General features: G+C 48.4%; 1 protein-coding gene across 4 annotated transcripts in view; it reads right to left on the bottom strand.

Annotated features, from left to right (window-relative positions):
* ptprua (protein tyrosine phosphatase receptor type Ua) overlaps window positions 1-17,444 on the bottom strand; it is a 116,978-nt gene extending 99,534 nt beyond the window's left edge. For 2 of the 4 annotated variants that reach the window (XM_029166185.3, XM_029166187.3), the window contains exon 1: window positions 17,204-17,444. In XM_029166185.3, coding sequence (XP_029022018.1) covers window positions 17,204-17,273 — 70 coding nt within the window. In that variant the 5' untranslated portion in view covers window positions 17,274-17,444. The remainder of the gene's footprint in view (window positions 1-17,203) is intronic. The other 2 variants (XM_029166184.3, XM_029166186.3) reach the window with 1 other exon arrangement.
* Window positions 17,445-17,824: the final 380 nt, after the last annotated feature.

Below are 17,824 nucleotides of genomic sequence, written 5' to 3'. Positions count from 1 at the left end.
TGGAGGGTGAACCGTTCCACAACAGAAGCCGAGTGAGACCGAAAGTGAAATCTGGGAAAGAAATAAAAATAAAAGATCTCCCACCTGGCTGAGAACTTACTGAGTCAGTGATAAGAACAAACAATCCTGTCCATCACTGGCAGGTTTCTGTTATGATGTTTTGGTAGATTTTTTTGCCTCTTGTCACTTTCATCAAGTAAAGAAGTGATACCCTGTAGTATATGAAACATAGAGCTGAGTCCAGCCAAGTTAGAAATCCATAGTGTGCTCTGCCATCTTGGCTGTCACTTCACATCGGAGAGGTTCTAACTTTAATTGGAGTTCGATTGTTCTCCCTACATAGCGTGTTTCCTCCCAATCCTATCAACTGGCAGGTTAGATAAACCAGAGCCTCTAAACTGATTGATGAGTGAGAGCTCTCAGGGATTCACCAGTCTTCCCCACGTGGTTGCCATGAAAATAACTGAATGAACTTTCTATCAAGTGTGTGACGGCTGTTCCACTAAGCTGTCCTAAGAAACACCTGTATTTCTATCATGCTTTGTCTGTTGCCTGTTTTGTTCAATGCTGTTCATTGCTGCTGCAAACAAAAGAATTTCCCCATCATGGGATTAATAAATACTATGCAATAGGATAAGACTTGATACATGAAAAGTTAGTTTTTCGTTCCCTTGTCTAATGAAGAAACCTAGTTTACAAAAAAAAACTAATAGAAAGTTGGATAACCACCTTGATTAATTCCAGGTTGAATAAAAATACTCTCCAGTCTATCGATGAGTGTGATGACCAACCTATATTTAAATTAAAACTCGAACCCGAAGCTTTTTTGGTTCATTCGTGAATCCAACTGCACAACAGTGCCAATTTAGCACCAGAATTCCCTCCAGGCATTCCTGAGAAATCATGTTCGCTGATAAGGAGCTGGACAGACGGACAACTTTAAAAGATTCCGCCTCTGGCTGTGGGCAGGAAGGAGCTGCTTCTATTCTCGCTGCAAGTTCGGCTGGTATTTTCGTGAAATCAAGCTGGAGTCGGGAGGAATAAACTGCTCAGTGCAGCAAGATCATTTCAACATTCATAAAACATTAATCAATATGGTTCCTACAAAGAATAAGAAAGAAAGAAACAATGGGATGGAATTGGGCACAGAGCTGGAAACACATGTTCAAATGTGATTTTTTTTTATTCTCGTCGTAATTTTCATTTTTAAAAATGCATCAATCGTTTTTTCACTCGATAAAGAAAAGTGAGCTTTAGTAAAGCTAAAAGTACCTTTCATCTTCCACACTTGCCTCAGTTTTATTTTTCCTGCCGAGTCTCTGTGAGAGGTGCACAAGGTGTGAATGTCATCGCGGCGGCAGAAACACGCGGCGCGTCCAGACAAACAGCCGCGGACGCGCGCGCACATCCACACTCAGGCATCCTAAGCCTCATCGAGGAAGACAGGAGAGACTAAGCCCTGAGGATAATGGGCAGACAGCGCTGTGTGTCTTCTTTCATTTTGGCAGCGAGGAAAGAAACGAGAGTTAAGACACTCAGGAGACACATTTTTCAAGTAGACAGATCGCTTCTACAAATACACCCGGTCCCCCGTGGAGGAGAGGGTTGCTCCGAGGAGGCGCTTCTCGAAAGATATTCAACGAATTTGTCGGCACATCGCGGGGGGGGGGGGGGAGAAACACCCGCCCTCGTGAACCTGGCTTCAGCTTCAGCAGAGACCCACTACGCGTCAGAAAGCAACAGGCGGCCGTGGGATCTCCATCAGCATGGACAGCCCACTTAGCGACATAATACATCCCGCCAAACCCTTGAGAATGATTATAATTACGCTCCATTGTATACGAGTCATCGAGAAATTGAGTAATTCCTTCGCAAGAGCGATGATACACCAAGTATCGGCCAGCGGCTCCTTTTCCTCCGTCCTCTTAACACAAGCACTAATCATCAGTTCGTTAATGAAGCATCCATGATTGCTAGTGCATTTTATAACGATACTGTGCTAGAAATGCTGCTGTCGGGGACGAAACCACCACCACCAGCAATTTTCTCATTTCTCACTCGCCACTCAATAAAAGGCAGTCTATGATCTGTGGGAACATGGCTGTAATTATCATCCGTTTCAACAACAATCTAGAAACTCCGCAATCAGCCGCACATGACACAAAACGTTACGGCCACGGATTATATAGCAAGCGATTGGATGATAAATGCAGTTCGGGGGAGTTTTGATAATCACCTTCATTCATGGACGAGGGTCTTTCCAATCAGAACTACTTGTGCGAGTGGCTGAAGCAATCAAGCCCATTGCGGCATGATCTGAAGAGTCAGGTTCTGGGACTGGAAAGCACCGAGGGTCGGCGTACAGCAGGCGCTGGTTTCAGACGAGTTCAGGGACAATCAGGAACTAGGACGTTGAGATCTCCAGTCCAATCTACGTTTTGGAAGCTTGTGTCAACAGCAAACCCAACCTGACGAAAAGGCAGCAGCAGACGAGCCCATCTTGTTTATGAAGTGACAGTTTACGTTGATCCTGATGGAGGCACTGAGTGACAACGCGGACAAAACGCATCAGAATCTGACACAACACTGATATTGATTTTTGTAAAGCAGCTTTAGAGTAATCTGCCACTTGCTGACATGTAATACTGGCAGAATTGACTTAATATTCTCATCAGGATGTAACATAGTAGTAAAGAGTCAGTGAATAAACAGAGCACAACATTGAATATATTATGCTTATTGTCGTTTACACCCCCCTAAATGAAGTCTTCCAAAAATTAGAGTAACAAACACACAGAGCAGAAAGATACTGGTGGAATGTTTCTCCATGGTCACGTTAATGTTTTTTGTAGGTGTGTCAGAGTTCACAATATGGAAGAGACAGGGAAAATGTGAATTGAAAAGAAGCTTCATCAGTTCTCCGGTAATTATTTATCAGCACGAACCAAGCATCCGAAATGTGCAAGTTGCCTTTCAAAGCTGAACTGTGCAGAAATGTATCACATTTATTATATTATACTGTTGGAGGCGGCTGCATGTAGGCAAGCTCTTCTCAGCACAACGCCCACCTGAGCACTGAAAGTCAATGTTTGTCCATCAGAGGACTAACTACTCAGCGAATATGGTTTCTCCTTGAGGCTGCTTTGCTCCATCAAAGCCACAAAACATCAGCATAAATTGAAGCAGCCAAGAACAAGCAAAGAATAAGATGCTATGATGACAAAAAAACTCAGACACAAAGACAAAACTTTGAGGCATCTGGCAGTCATAAAGCAAACAGGAGGCAAAAAAATGCCTTTGTTTCAAGGTGTCGCTGTCCATTAGCGTCCACATTACGACCTAACGCGTTGTCAAAACTCATCAGGCCATTAAATAGAACTGTTCTCGCTTCTCAGGCGACGTAGGATAAAACATCGCTGAGTGCCAGTAACTTTTGAAAGATGATTCCCAAACAACACGCCTCGCATCCAGGACACCACACCGCTGTCATTTATTTATATTCTCCTTAAAATGCCCGAGCCGACCGATGCGTCAGCCTAATAGTTACAACACGTCACTCGCGACTGAGCCCGAAGGTGAGGGATCAGCGCCACACATGATCCGTCAGAGCGCGGCGGTGAATCTTCCCCGCGTCCGCTCCAAGGTCAGCGTGGTGCAATCCTGGAAAAGTGTCCACTTCAGGACACGGTCGCCGGGTTCGTCCATTCATCACGCGCGGCCCCGACAGACCTATTGAGCTGTTGCTCCGTGAAATAGCCTGGTGGCGGCATCAGGTGCGCTTTTAGAAGGGACTTCTTGAAACACGGTGCTACTTGAAGGGCAGCGCTTCATGGAGGATGCCCCAGAAAACGTGCTGCATTTATCCCTGCGTCAAATAAGGGTTCATTACCTGATTTCTTTTATATACAGGGAATAACAATTACAGGTTTCCTGCACCTGCTTTGTGGAAATGAACAGCCTCCCCAGAGTGTTTGAAAGTTTTGAAAGAAGGCCGGAATGGCAGAAGGCCAAGAGAATAAATAGATTGGGCTCTCTCTCGGTAAAGAGGCTTGGTGTGGACGTTTTTTTTCCACATGGGAGATGGTACAGACCCAGTTATTTGTGGGCTGCATCAAGTGGGGTGACGTGAAAAAGCAGCAACATCATCCACGCAGTGAGCAGTGACCGGGAGTCTTTAAAATGAGGCCCGCGCTGCAGATTAATGAAGAGGCTCACCTTAAAGCAGCTTCTGTGTGTGTGTGTTGTGTGTGTGTGTGTGTGTGTGTGTGTGTGTGTGTGTGTGTGTGTGTGTGTGTAGTCCCACAGATGGAGCTCTGTCGAAGGGACCATGCAGCTGCAGACAGAGGCTCTGCTGTCTTCAAATGGGGAACAACAGGCTCTCTATCCTTCACGCGGTTACTAAGTAGCCCTCTCATCTTCCTCCTCTGCTCCTCTTCTAATCTTGTCTTCATCGCCCCCCCCCCCCTCGGAATCTTTGTTCCTACCACTCATTCTGCTTCCCTCGCTCCATCCTTTCCTCTGACATTGAGAATGCGCGGTTTTGCCGCCCCACTCTGGCTCTCTGCTCCAGCAACGGGGGTTTAAATCCTCCAGCGCGACCCGCCGGCACCGCCGCGGCTGCCCACTGGGCCGGAATAAGTCCCGGATCCTCCGGTCTGGCCCCTGAATGGACCCACGCCCCTACAACCAGGCCCAGAACAAACATCCCCTCCCTCCAACGCATCAGTCCAGCAGCCATGAGCCCAGAAGGCCTTCCACCGAGAGGCTCGCCTTCCCTCCCTTCGTCTTCACAAAAGATGATTTCAGCTGCCTAATCAACTAGAAAGAAAAAACCCGTGCCCTCCTCCCTCCAGTTCCTGCTACAACCACTTCTCTCCTCGCGCAAATTTCACATGCCAGCGATTTGGCTTTTCAAAACATGAAGGGAGAGGGCGATTGCTTTGAACAACATTTCCTCCTGAGCATATTTGAAATGTCAACATCATTAAGGCCAACTGTCAGGTTTGGTGACAGTAAAGCAGCCTCTACCTGGCTAATCATTAAAACCTCATAACATGCCTTTAAAAAGTTGTTTTTCTGTCAAACCTCTGCAGCCTCACATCCCCCACCTGTATCCGCAGGGGCTCAAACACCTGTGGTAATGATCCCGGTGACAGGATCAGGCAATTACTGGACATTTTTATTCGTGCCCCTGGCTAGGTCAAACCTCACACACACCCACGCGCCCGCTACACTACTTTTTCCTCCCGACCTTCCTCACCCCCCGCAGCAGACACCTAGTCGGTGTTTAGGCAGAGCAAACAGCACGGTGCCCTCGGGCAAACACTGCGTCGGCATTCACACTCCTGCAAGAGCTAGAGGTCAGACCTGAGTCAGGAGCCCAGTGGTCTCGTCAGCTCCTCGGAGCCGGCGCTTCGATTGTCAGGTTCAAGGCCGTGGGCGCCACAAGGGAGTTCACCAAGCACATCGTTTGGATTCATGTCTAGGGCTTCAAATTAGCGTCAGACGGGTTCCGGTAAAAGTTATTCGTTGTTTTTATTACTGGAAACCATGACAACAAAGTATATTAAACTTTAGTGCAAGTGTTGAATTAGGGAGAGAACGTTTGACATGCTCATGAGGCCCACATGCCACAAATGGACTGCGGTGGCATCTGATCAATAGGAGCCTCACAGGCAAAAAGTAGTCGTATGACTTGACTTGACTCATTCATGAACAAAACAAATTTAAAAATCTGACGATTGTCTCCAGTCAGACAGGTGAGAGGCAAATGTGAATGACTGTTGCACTGCAGTGGCGTTAAGGGACACAACGGTTTTTAAATAGACCCAGTAGCATTAGGATGGAACGTTGCAGCAGAAGTAGCCCTTCAAAATAAAACAGAAGTGTATTGTAGGAAGAATCACAGTAGCATCAGCGGTCTAGTAGAAACACTGTACTTATTAGTAACAGCATCATCATTAACTCTCAACAACAATAACATATGTTGGGATGTATGGTTATGGTCAGGCATAAGTTCGGCATTGGAATAAACATTACAAACATTAGTCTGCCTATTTTTCTGCTACCCAAGCGCGAGTTTGTCCCCGTTTGTCCCTGCGTACTTTATTTCGAAACGTCTGCAAGGTAGGATTTTAAGTTGTGCTGCAGCGAGCAGTCCATTAGGTGAGCGATTCAAGCGCGCCCCTGGCCCAATTACGCCCAAACAAATCATGTTAATTAGGCAGGACAGTGCTTAGGTAGGGCTTTACAGTACGCCACCCCTGCATGCCGGACATTCAAAGAATGCCGACTTCTCAGCCCCGCGCTAAACCTCCTATTAGTCATTCTATTTATCCTCTCACTTGCCTCTACAAACTCACCCAGCCTTGTACTGTAATCCCTTTCAAGCTGATTCTTAATTAAACACAGAAGACACAGGGTGTGTGTGTGTGTGTGTCACCCAGGCACTAAGGGTGCAGGGAAAAAGCCTGGTTCCTCATTTTTACGCTGGGCCGAGCAGCAGAGCTTGAGCATCTCCCTTATTTTAAAAAGGGAGAGAATTAAAAAGAGCCGTCACTTTTGACAGCCTTCCTAATCGGTGCCTCCTATTAAGCGCGCCACCCTCCCCTACATGCACTCATGCATGCCCGGGCCCACACATCCACCGTTCAAGTCAACCGTCGGGTCATAACATCCTAAATGAAGATTGGACTGGCTATCACCACAGTGCAGTACAGTACAGTAAGTCCTGCTCTTAAACATATCTCCTGCCTTCATTGTCTCGCTGCATGAGTGGCAGGTTTAATTAAAGACAGGTCTGTCGTCCTAGCAGGAAGTGGGTAACGGGGCTGGCAGGGGGGTGGGGGGGACGTGGAGATAGGAAAACAATACATAGCCTACTTTTGTGTGCATTTCATTAGAGCTGCCTGAGACTCGATACTGAACCACAGGGGCGTGACTGAAGCAGACTGTGTGCAAGCTGTCCCTTAGGAGCGACAGCGACAAACACGTCACAGATATTGTTCTACATGCGTGTTCTCGTTCCCACTAACCACATCGGGGCCACTGTAAACCTAATCCCTTTGTTCCAGTAAAGGATTAGATCACTGGAGTTCATGGTATTTATAAGTCTTCATATAAAGTATGAAGAAATAATAAAGACTGTCAGAATTAACTGGAATCGTATCATGTGGCACAAGAAGTATAGTCGTATAAGGTGAATTAGAACTTTATCCGTGTCCCTTATTTCATTTATTAATGTGCCCCAATAAACACGTTTTATTTCCCTGACCTTTACCCATTGCTGCTTTCTACAGTAGCAGTTTATCTACAGGTGCTGTAAAATCGCTAGGATTATTAATGCTCATTTCCTCCTTTCTTTGAGCTCCACACAAATAAAGCTGAACTCTGCTTTTCCGAGGGCTTTCACTCTTTTGTCTGCCTCCTGATTACATGGAAAATAGGCTACGTCAGGCACCAGCGCATTATTGTTATTACTAAGAACGAAGCTTTAGTGGTCAAGGGTTGATCATTTAGCATCTGCAATCAAACAAGGCATTAAAGCCGATAAAAAAAAAGGTGCCGTCTTCCCACCTCCTGTGGCTGTTTTCATACATAGAGTAATGCATTCACACCAACAATAGCTACATAAAACATTTTCATTTTGAGAAGAAAAAGCACAGTTGTCTGATAGAAAGGTTTCTGCTGCTCTCATCACTTTTCTAGGTCAACGTGGAGGGGGGCGCGTTTAAAGCAACTCACAAACAACATATGTCACCTGCCGCCTCATGCAAGGGCAAACAAAGTGGGTCTGCTTTTAAACATCTTACTCGGGCCGTCCCTGCATCATCCCTCTGGTGTCTGGACCAGCATCATCATCCTCTCATGTCCTATTATTATTGTGCATAGGCTCCGTGACCCCAGCCACCGGCCATCTGCTCAGACTCCCATCGGTGCCCAGATTAGAGGGGGCCGGGAGGGCGTGTGGACCCACATGCTCGCTGGCCGATCGGGAGAGGTCCACGCTGGGACGCCGTCACCTCGGCAACTGGAGGATAAAAGGTGATGCGCAGAGTCCCGGCACAGACTGAAGAGCTGACCACCGGCTGATCTCCATGCTGTTTCCCCTACAGCTCCCACCGACTTGATCAATAATCCCCCAACCTCTTCACTGCATCTCCTTTTTCATCACCACCTCCACCTGTGATGCTGCATCTACAGGCGTCTGTTTATAGAATCAGCAATTCAGGGCCTCGCTCAGCAAAAGCGCATCTAGACCACATCCTCCTCCGAGCACCGCTGGCAATGTCTCGTCAAACAGAATACGCCTATGCCTCCCATCATTCTTGGCTAATCTGAATGCAAAGATGTGACCACGCGCTTGTTCCTATGCAGGTCACGCTCCATCAGCTCCCCGCTCATGAATGTAATCCTTTACATTTATCTGCCTGAGTTCAGAGGCCACGGGGGCCACAACAGCCATACTTGATAGTGATGCCGTCAGCGTTTGAAAGCACAGCCAAACACAGCAGATGCCGGCCCAGGTGCTGCTGCATCCTTTAACTGCCAGACTACCGCCACCGTCTGAATGGCTGCCAAGGTGGGCTCTCTCTAAACCGAAGCTGGAGATGGAAGAGATGGAGTCATTTCTAAAAGAAGCGGGAGAAGGACAGATGGGTCGGGGAGGCGATGGAGTCAGGATGTGAAAGCAAGGCGCAGCGCTGACGGGGCTTAAGGGTCGTTTCCCAGCGGGAACGCCTACGCTGGAAGTTTATTAATTACATTTGAAAAATCTGTTTATGAGGAGAAAAGTCAGCCTCAGTCCTCCATCCCACTGCAAATCAGCACGGTTCCTCCCATACATAGTCAAGGCGCCAGGATGCTTTAAGTGGAGTCTTCATCGGCCCGTCAATCAGCATGTCATACCCCCCCGCCTCTCGCGCTGCATCGCTTCAACATCACCAAAAACCCGGCAAGTACGTCCTCTTCATGCAGCAATTAAGCAGGTGTGAAGGAAAGTGTTGTGAGTAATCCTATTGCTCGCATTCATCACACATCTCCTTTCATTTTCGCTATGCAAATTAAAGCGTCACCGGGAAACACTTGTGATGATTAGCCTCTTAAAAGTAAGATACCACCTCACGGGGAGGCATGGAGCCGGTACGCTGGATTTGGTGCTATTCATGGGGATCTCTGGAAGCAGAGCAGGTACGAGGCCAAGACACAATGGTGCTCGGATGAATCATCAAAATGTGTTTGACATCAGAGCAGCGCCAGGAGATGTGGACAGACATCATAAGTGCTGAAGAAGCGCCTTAAGAGTAGCTGCAGGTTGGAGGGCGGGTGCTACTCTCCCCTCCCCTCCCCATCAGGAGCTCCGACGCTTCCCGTGTGTCTCAACAAAGTAGGACCCTCCAGAAAAGGCGGAGGTCGGGTTACAAAAACTTGGCGCAGACACAAATTTCCTTCCAGGAAGGCGGCGGTGGAGACGTCCCGCAGTGATAGCAGACACACAGGTGCTGCTGCTCATGCTGCAGAACGCCCCCCGCTGTGCACAGGAGGGTCACCGCTAACCTTGACAGGGGTGAACAGGTGCTGCCGCAGTGCCCTTGTTCACACCGTTCAGGCACATGTCAAATTATTTATTTAATAAAGTGACTATTTTTTCCTTATCTCTCAAGTTTCTCTTCAACTTTTAATATCTCTTGTGTGCCACAGGGAGACTCGGAGGCCCACAGGTTTGATAACGCCTACCTTTTAAAGTGTAATATCTAGAGCCACCCTGGGACCTTAACTCCTAAGGTCCTGCTCTGTACTGCTGATTTTCTTTTTGTATGTCACAAAAATTAGTTTGTGGTTCGATGGTGAGTCTAACTTGGGCTTATCGGCACTGGGGTTTTCTATATTAATGCCGGTTGGACTAAATATGAGCCAGAGAGGGAAATGCCCAGGAGCTAAATACTTGAAGGGAAGGGAGCAGCGCTGAAAAGAAATAGCTTTTGGCATCCTACTGCTATTTTCAGAATGGAAAAGAAGCGGGAGGAATGGTACTCCCACAGTTCGGCTCCAGATGTCTTCTCAATCTAAAGTGACGTCCGCTGACAGCGCCGCCACAAAAACCATCATTCGGGTGACCTTCGACCCCTCGTGCTGAATCCGCCACTCGGGCCGCCTCGCGCCGCGGCGCTAATCGAGCACCGGCTCCCTCCCCGCTGCCGGCGTCGCGCCTCAACCCGTCATCGGCCGTGACAGGTCGGGCCGCGGGGGGGTTCGCGACCGCGGAATCGCACGGACAATTGGTTCGGCCGCCGAGCGTAAACACGCCGCCGGCTGGGGAGCACGAAACTGTAAAGGAATATTCATGAAGATTATTCACGGCTGGCTGTCGGCGGCGGTGACAAATCCGGGAGGTAACGGCGTGGCAGCCCGATGTGACGGCGAGCCAAGCGAGCGGACGGGCGGGCGGCCGTCACCGGCAGAACAGCCGTGCTCCTGCATATCTCATGGCGGCGTCCAGCTCATCAACGGGCGCACGGCTGTGGTTCCAGCGGACAGGATTTGACATCATCAATCTCGCCTGGCAGCCCCCAACAAGCCGGACAGGCCCGCGCGCCACTCTCAGTGGCGCCGGATGAATTATCCTCGAAGGGGAGAATTCTCCCTCATACACGATTATCCGTCAGCAATCTGTGTCGCTGAGCGCACTCCAGGGCTTGGATGTTGATTAAGTGCTTTAATTTTCTTCAACCTCCAGACTAGGGCTGAACATCGGTTAAAAAGTTTCACAAGAGTAAAAGTGCGATAACAAATCGTTACGCAGCATATTAGGTTTGTCATTATCAGATAAATAATGAAATCACGTCAATGTGTGACATGAACATATGTACACGACCAGACATGAAGAACCTATTTACATGTTAACCTTAGGCTTATGTATGTGATCATTCCATGTTTTAGACTTTAGGGTCACACTGAATATGTTATTTGTTGCTGTCAATTCATATGTTATGAAATTAAGTTGCCAGTGTTGAAATTGTAGCTGATCAAGCATTCAAAAATTTCAATACATGACGAGAGACATGATTTCCAACCCTACATTTACCAAATGACTGAGAAAAGACTCAATTCTTGTGTTAATTCCAATTAATTAAGGTTAAGGTTTACTCCACCACCAAGTTTTGACCTTCTCTTTACAATCGCTCTGTCTGATAGAAAAGGAAATAACAACAATAACAATAACAAATGAGGACAATTATCGTTTTGTACGTGTAAATCCAACCACTGATCCAAATAACTGTTTTACGAGTCCCACTCTCTGATCAGTGGTGCTATTTCTCTTTAGTGGGAGCTGTGGGGCACCTTTAGCTGTGAGCTGAAGCTGTAGATGATGAACAGGAACTAACTGTTCCAGGGTCTGTGAATGTGGCAACGCATGTGCACTGAGCTGTGACTGCTTTCATGCTGCTCTGGTCTGACCAGTGAGCCAAATGCAAAAATGTCTGAAAAAAGCAAAAAAAAGTCCAATAATAATTTTATTATTAAAAGGATATTATATTCTAAAAACACAGTATATACTGTGGCAAAACCAATAAAATGGTAAATAAAAAAGACCACTAAACTTTTCAGGGGGTTTTCAAATCAATACACAAAACTATGGTAGTTTATCTGAAGTCCTTCCTCTTAGATTTGACAAGATAAGTGTTCCTGCCTTGCTCAACGACATTTCCCTTTGAGAGGCTGTTTGAGGAATTAACTGACGCTCTGCTGACGTGAAAACACCGTCGCCGGCTGAGCCACAGAAGCCGCTGCTCCCAAAGAATCGTCCTCCCGCTCTCTGCGTTCGGTGGACAATTTGAGAATGATCTGTGGCAGACCACACGACACTAAGCTCCTACCTGGGAGAAAAAAGACTTAGATATTTTTCCCTCGAGATGTATCAACGCTAGATAAAAAGTGAAACATGCTTTGGGCTTTCTGGAATTCGCTGCCGAGTAACCAGGTCACCGCTCTGAAACTATAATTACAGACTATAAATTCCACCAATTCTCAACAAACTGCTGCAGAGCTGACTAAAAAATGAGTGGATGATGCTTTATAAAAAGGTGTTTAGGCCCAGTACAAATCAAGTTTACAGTATATTGGAACATACGGCCTCCACAAATCGCCAGAATGCCTTCATTTCACCTTCCTGCTCTGTTTTTTAGGCTACTTGATGCTGAACTAACTTCCAGTCATGTCAATAAGTCACCTTAATGGTTTAAAACTGAGGCATGTGAGCAACGGGAACCATAAACCCAGCGGTTTCCTTCAAAGACATCGAAATTAAATCTAGCCGCACGTGAGGACGTCTGAGCAAACTGAGCAAATCAATGTTATTGCCTAGACACGTTTAGCGACAGGTCTGACAGGCAGCCCGGCGCCCGCCGGAGCGCCTCCATCTGCTCAGTAACGATCTGCAGGCCGAGACGGGGGAAACGCGACGCGGTCCCAACACCTGGAGATGCCTGGCGTCGCTCTCTCCAGGCAGCACGAGGAAGCAGCCCACACAATGGCAGCTTCATATAACGCACAAAGCAGGTTGTGCAGGTTCTGACCGCTACACCTCAGGGTAGTCAAAGAAACCTAACTAGGATTTACAATCCGCAGAGGGAGAAGCACTACTTTATTCATGGCTACACAGCATCAGATTTTTGTGTTACTTTCTTTGAGGCATTTACAGCAGGTCTGTCAAAGCGGCCTTTAAAAATCTAGTGAACAAGCACAGGCACATTCCAAAAAACAACAAACAAAAAGTCCTGCAGAATGTAAAATGTAGTCATGGCTCGTGTTAAACTTGGAGGTCGTTACATCTAGACAAACATGGTAACACTCTAGTTGTGCTTCAGTGTGATCTATGGTAAATTCCCACTAAAACTTTTTCATCAGTGACGTCACAGGGAGGAATAGGAATATGCTCATGTGATTCTGTCTCTTTCAATCAACAATGTGTCACTACACACGTTTGCTGGACTTGCGCACTTGGCTCCCGTCAACACCCCACAACGTCATGTGTAATTTAGGTTTAATGTCACACAGCAGTCAAACGCAGGCAAAGGTTTCAATTTTACAACTGCGTCATTGTCAGATTTGATGCTCGGACACTGATGCAGGCGGTTCGAGGCCAGCAGACCATTGGTGCCACTTCATAGCTTTGGATCACATCCCACAGACGGTTCTGTGGTTGTGGAACGTGAAGGCCGGTGCAAAGCGTATGGAACCAAATCAGGGCTGTGAGGTTAGTTCATGTGAAAGATAAGATTTGAAAGTAAAGCTGAAACGCTCGTGGGAACTTTCTCAATTATAATGTTCTTGTAAAAAAAATAATTTTTGTTCAACAATTACAAAATAATTTATATATTTGCTATCTGTCTTATTGACAAACCTTATGGCCCCAATTTGGCTCCATACATTTCAAGCTCATAGCAGGTTTAATTGAAAATGAGTAAATGGGGTTCATGACTTAAGTTAATAAGCCAAGAACAGACAGGATAAGACAAACGTCATTGATGCTCTAGGAGAAATTGTGTTCACTGCATTCGACCCGTCCCTCCAATAGGGGACCACGTGGGCTGCCACACATGCTTGCTCAAGGACACACCTAGTGGGATCGAACCGGTGACCTTCTGCTTCCCAGCCTCAACCCAGCCCACTAAAAGCTACACTTCTCGCTTATGCCGCAATCCCGCATGATAATGTCAAATCATTAAAAGTACGAGCGTCCGATCCAACAACAACAACAGATTACACAAGACGGAGGCGTCGACACGAGGAACCGGAGTTCAGCCTGGACGAACACAACGAAAGCCGCGAGCATTTCCGGCGCCATGGAGGGAACGGGCTCCAGCGGCACAAACAGCAGCTCCAACCTCCCACTCAACGACGAGAGGAGGTCACTTTAAGATAAAGAGCAGGCGTCTCGAGACGTTCCAAGAGCCCACGAGGAGCGGATTTTAAGCACCTTCACACGTTTGCTTTGGCCGCGTCGAGTGCAGCGATTGACAGCTAATCGCAGAAGCAATTAAAACGTCTCCAAAGCCGCGGCGGCGGCGGAACACAGGGGAGGAAAAGCCTTATTGACTCGCAGCTCATCCGAGGCCACTTCCCTCGCGCCGCCTCCGTCTGTCAGGGCCGCCGTGCCCGACTGCACGCGAGCGCTTGCTCGCGCGCGCGACGCCGGACCGTTTAATAGCCTATTTAAATTGAATCAAAACAGACTCGTGCAGCGGTTTGTAATGTGCAGTCCATTTAATGCTGCGAGGCAACGGCGAGGACCGGGCTTTATCAACTCAAACTGCTCACTTTCAGACATTTCGAGATTAACCGGGCCATTTTTCCCCCCTCCTGCCAAACAGATAATTAAAGCCGGCTTGTTTAGTTTCTTGCTTTTCGCAGCCTCGTGGCTCCAAGACCTTGTAACTGTCTAGTAAACTACACGAGCTGCTTCGTATTGATCGAATTCCACACTTTCTTCCTTTATAAAACGGGTGATAAAACAGGCGTTGTTCCTTCGCCAGCTCATTATCATGAACTATAATTACAGACCGTACAGTGTGTAGCTATTATGCAGGCGCTATTGTTCTAATAAAGAATCTTGTGTTATTTCCTCCAGAACAACCACATTTCATCATTGCCTTTTGTGCGAGCGCTCTCTGTGTTACAGCCTCCACGCTCGCCCCAGGAGAGGGGTGTGTGTGTGTGTGTGTGTGTGTGTTGGATTAATGCTGAGCTGGATCCACACCACTAGACACTAAGGACCTTTTCTACATCCCCACAGCCTTCCGTGAAAGTCCACCTTGTGGTGTCGGCGCCGGCTTCGGTGTGGTCCTTTCCAGCCGACCCCTGACCTCTGGCGGGTGTTTGCAGCAGCGTGTCAGGCCCGCTCAGCGTTGGGGATTTGCTCACGTGGCTCGGCTGGGTTTGAGATTACATTACCTTCTCGCTCCAAGTCCCAGGGGGCCTTCGCTAACAGGGCCTGGGTGCACTTTGACAACACGCCGGGTTTCACCTCAGCAGTCACACACTGTTTAAGTGCGAGTGTAGAGGGGAGTCAAGGAACACTCCAGAGCAGCCACACACTTTGATCAGTGAGCGGAAAAGGGTGAGACTTCATGTTTGACTATGTCACAAATAGACCACAACGCCTCCATCTTTTATGCAACCACAATACTTTTAATACAACAGCAAGGCAGCAACAAGTGGCGGAGACCGGCCAACGAGCAAACAGTGTAAGTGGTGGCCGTCAACCATGCGGGTTGTGTCCAGCAGGGAACCTTTTGTCTGTTGTCAGTCCCCATCTCCCCTCATCCCCTGTCAACTGTCCGCTGTCATCTGTCCAATAAGATGCTACAAAAATCAATAGTTAACAACCTCAGCAGGTGGTGCCCTCTGGAATCCTTGACATCACGTCAATCAGCAAAGCCCTTTTAATAAGTTGTGCAAATGTTACACAACTGTTCTACAGCTTGATTTATTCACTGGTTTCTCTGATCTGTTGGGTTTTTGGTCAGACAAAACTTGAAGGGGTTTGAGAATTGCAACTCTGCAAACTTCACCCAAAAAAATCATGAAATCAGATTACAAACGTGTCCTGATTCTTTCCTAATTTACAGATTCCTCAGGGGGGACTTGTGGCTGGACAGCTGCGCCCGCCTGCTGGCTGGACTGCAAGGTGTCAGTGTGTCGTCCAAAGAGGCTTCAGCACGTGGCTGCTCGTCGACGGCTCCACAGTCGCCTCAACCTGCCAGCCCTTCGTCCTTTTGTCATCTCACACGGTATCCGTTACAAAAAAACAGGTTCTCCGACACCTGGCGCACCCCGGCCCGTTGCTGCGGAGCGGTAATAATATCCCACCGGCGTCCATTCCTAACGGCAGAAATTATTTCCGGCAAACAAACTGAACCCCTGCCAACTGGTGCGGTGCCAGCGTGCGGTGTTGTGCGTGACCTCGCGAGGCCGTTTGGCTTGTCGCGATAAATCCCGCCTACGGAACCAACCTGATCCTGGAGAGCGCGCGGGGAGTGGCTCCGCGCGCGTCTGTGCGGCAACTGCTTCGGCTGCGCAACTGACACCGGGGTATTTATATCGGCGGGGGCCGCAACGCTCGCTCAGCCTCGGTCAGAGGAAACAGCTGGTGCCTTTGGCTTCGCACGAACCTGACGGGGTGTGACCGGAGGCGCTCCGCTCTCCAACACGCATTCTACAGCGTCCCTCAAAAGACAGGGGCCTTTGGGAGCCTCCAAGAGTGGTTTGGGCCGTTTAAAACCCGCCACAGGTAAAACAAGGGGGGAGGAGGGGTCGAACACGCCCCGTGGATTTCACGTGTCGTGGCTTAAAAACGCGTGGGGACACTTTTAAAGTGTCCATCAAACTTCCGGACGCTCTGTGCACAGATACTAGATCAGCTGTCAGTGCTGTTATTTAGGGCGCACCACTGACTAATTCATCCGCGCCGTGTTGCGTCGGAGCAGCAGGCACACACGCTACCCCCCCATTCTACTCAAATAGCTCAAGCAAATCAGCCCCCGAATCAGCAACGTGATTAAGCAAAATATCCTCCATCATCGATACTGTTAGCGTGCCGGCGACACCGCAGCCCGTTCCACACAGCTCCGCAAGGAAAGTGGAGAGCGAGGGGAGAAGTTAAATCACAGGGATGGGATTTATATTTTTTTTTTTTGCTGGGATGACACATCGGCGTGGAAAATTGTGTTGCCACCTACTGAAGCCTGAACAATGGAAACATGACAGTAAGCATCGTGATGCTGAAGACACTCGACAGAGCTGAAGATACGGGGACACTGTGCTCGCGCTATTCACTCCACTTCCACTCCTCCTTTGATTTTTTTGTTAAACTTCGCACAAACGCTCTCTCGTGAGAACCTGTCCTCAAAAAGATCTCACCAAACACCGAGTCGCGTAACGAGGTGACGCGGTGATTGGACGGACGCGGCGGCTCCACGCGTCGTGCCCCCTGGAATATTTCACATCAACAGACAGAAAGTTCGCACCACTGAATTTAGCCAGAGTCGCGATTTCGCAGCTCGACGCACGCTCGACTTAAAACTTGGCAAACAGGACAAAGAGCAAACTACTAGACGGACTTGAAGCCCAGTTCGGACAATGCGACGCCAGAACTTCGCCGGTTCACGGGTGCGCACTGTGCCAAACGCACGCCTCGCGTTACCTGTTGGTCCCTCCATGCTGTCTGCGTAGATCCTGACGGCCAGCATCAGTAGCAAGGCTGCCGAATGCATGCTTGCAGACGAAGTAAAGTCCAGCTCGGTTTGTTTTCTTTGTCACCGGGAGAAAAGAAAAAATCCCAGAGGAAACTCCAGCAGCTGCATCAGCAGCAGCGACGGGAGGACTGGGGAGAAGTTGTGCGCCCGGCTCCACTCATCGCCGGTTCCTCCACAGCCCGCACAGGGAGCATCTGATCTCGAGCTAAAGCGTTCAAAAAAAGAGCCCCCCCCCCCTTTTCCTCCTATAACGGCTCCACTACTTTTTTTGTGTTGTCGGACCGTCACCGAGCGACGGAGACGCAGGAATGCGGGCCTGCGGCGCCTCCATGTGGCGGGAGGTGGAAGTGGATGAGTGAATTCATGCACGCGCTGGACTGGAGGTCACCACGCTGCCACATTAGAGGGGACTGTTTTCCACACAGCTCTCTTTAAGTGCATTTCTGGCTTCCAGCGCACTCATCTCTGCTCATTATTATGCTAAAAGCCACCAGGTGAAACTCTGACTCGCTTCTGTTGAGGTATTTAGGAGTAACACCTTGCCAAAGGCTACAAAATCAGTTTATTTT

This window comes from Betta splendens, chromosome 11, assembly GCF_900634795.4.
Source record: "Betta splendens chromosome 11, fBetSpl5.4, whole genome shotgun sequence".
Lineage (NCBI taxonomy): Eukaryota > Metazoa > Chordata > Actinopteri > Anabantiformes > Osphronemidae > Betta > Betta splendens.
This window is presented reverse-complemented; position numbering and strand designations above follow the sequence as displayed.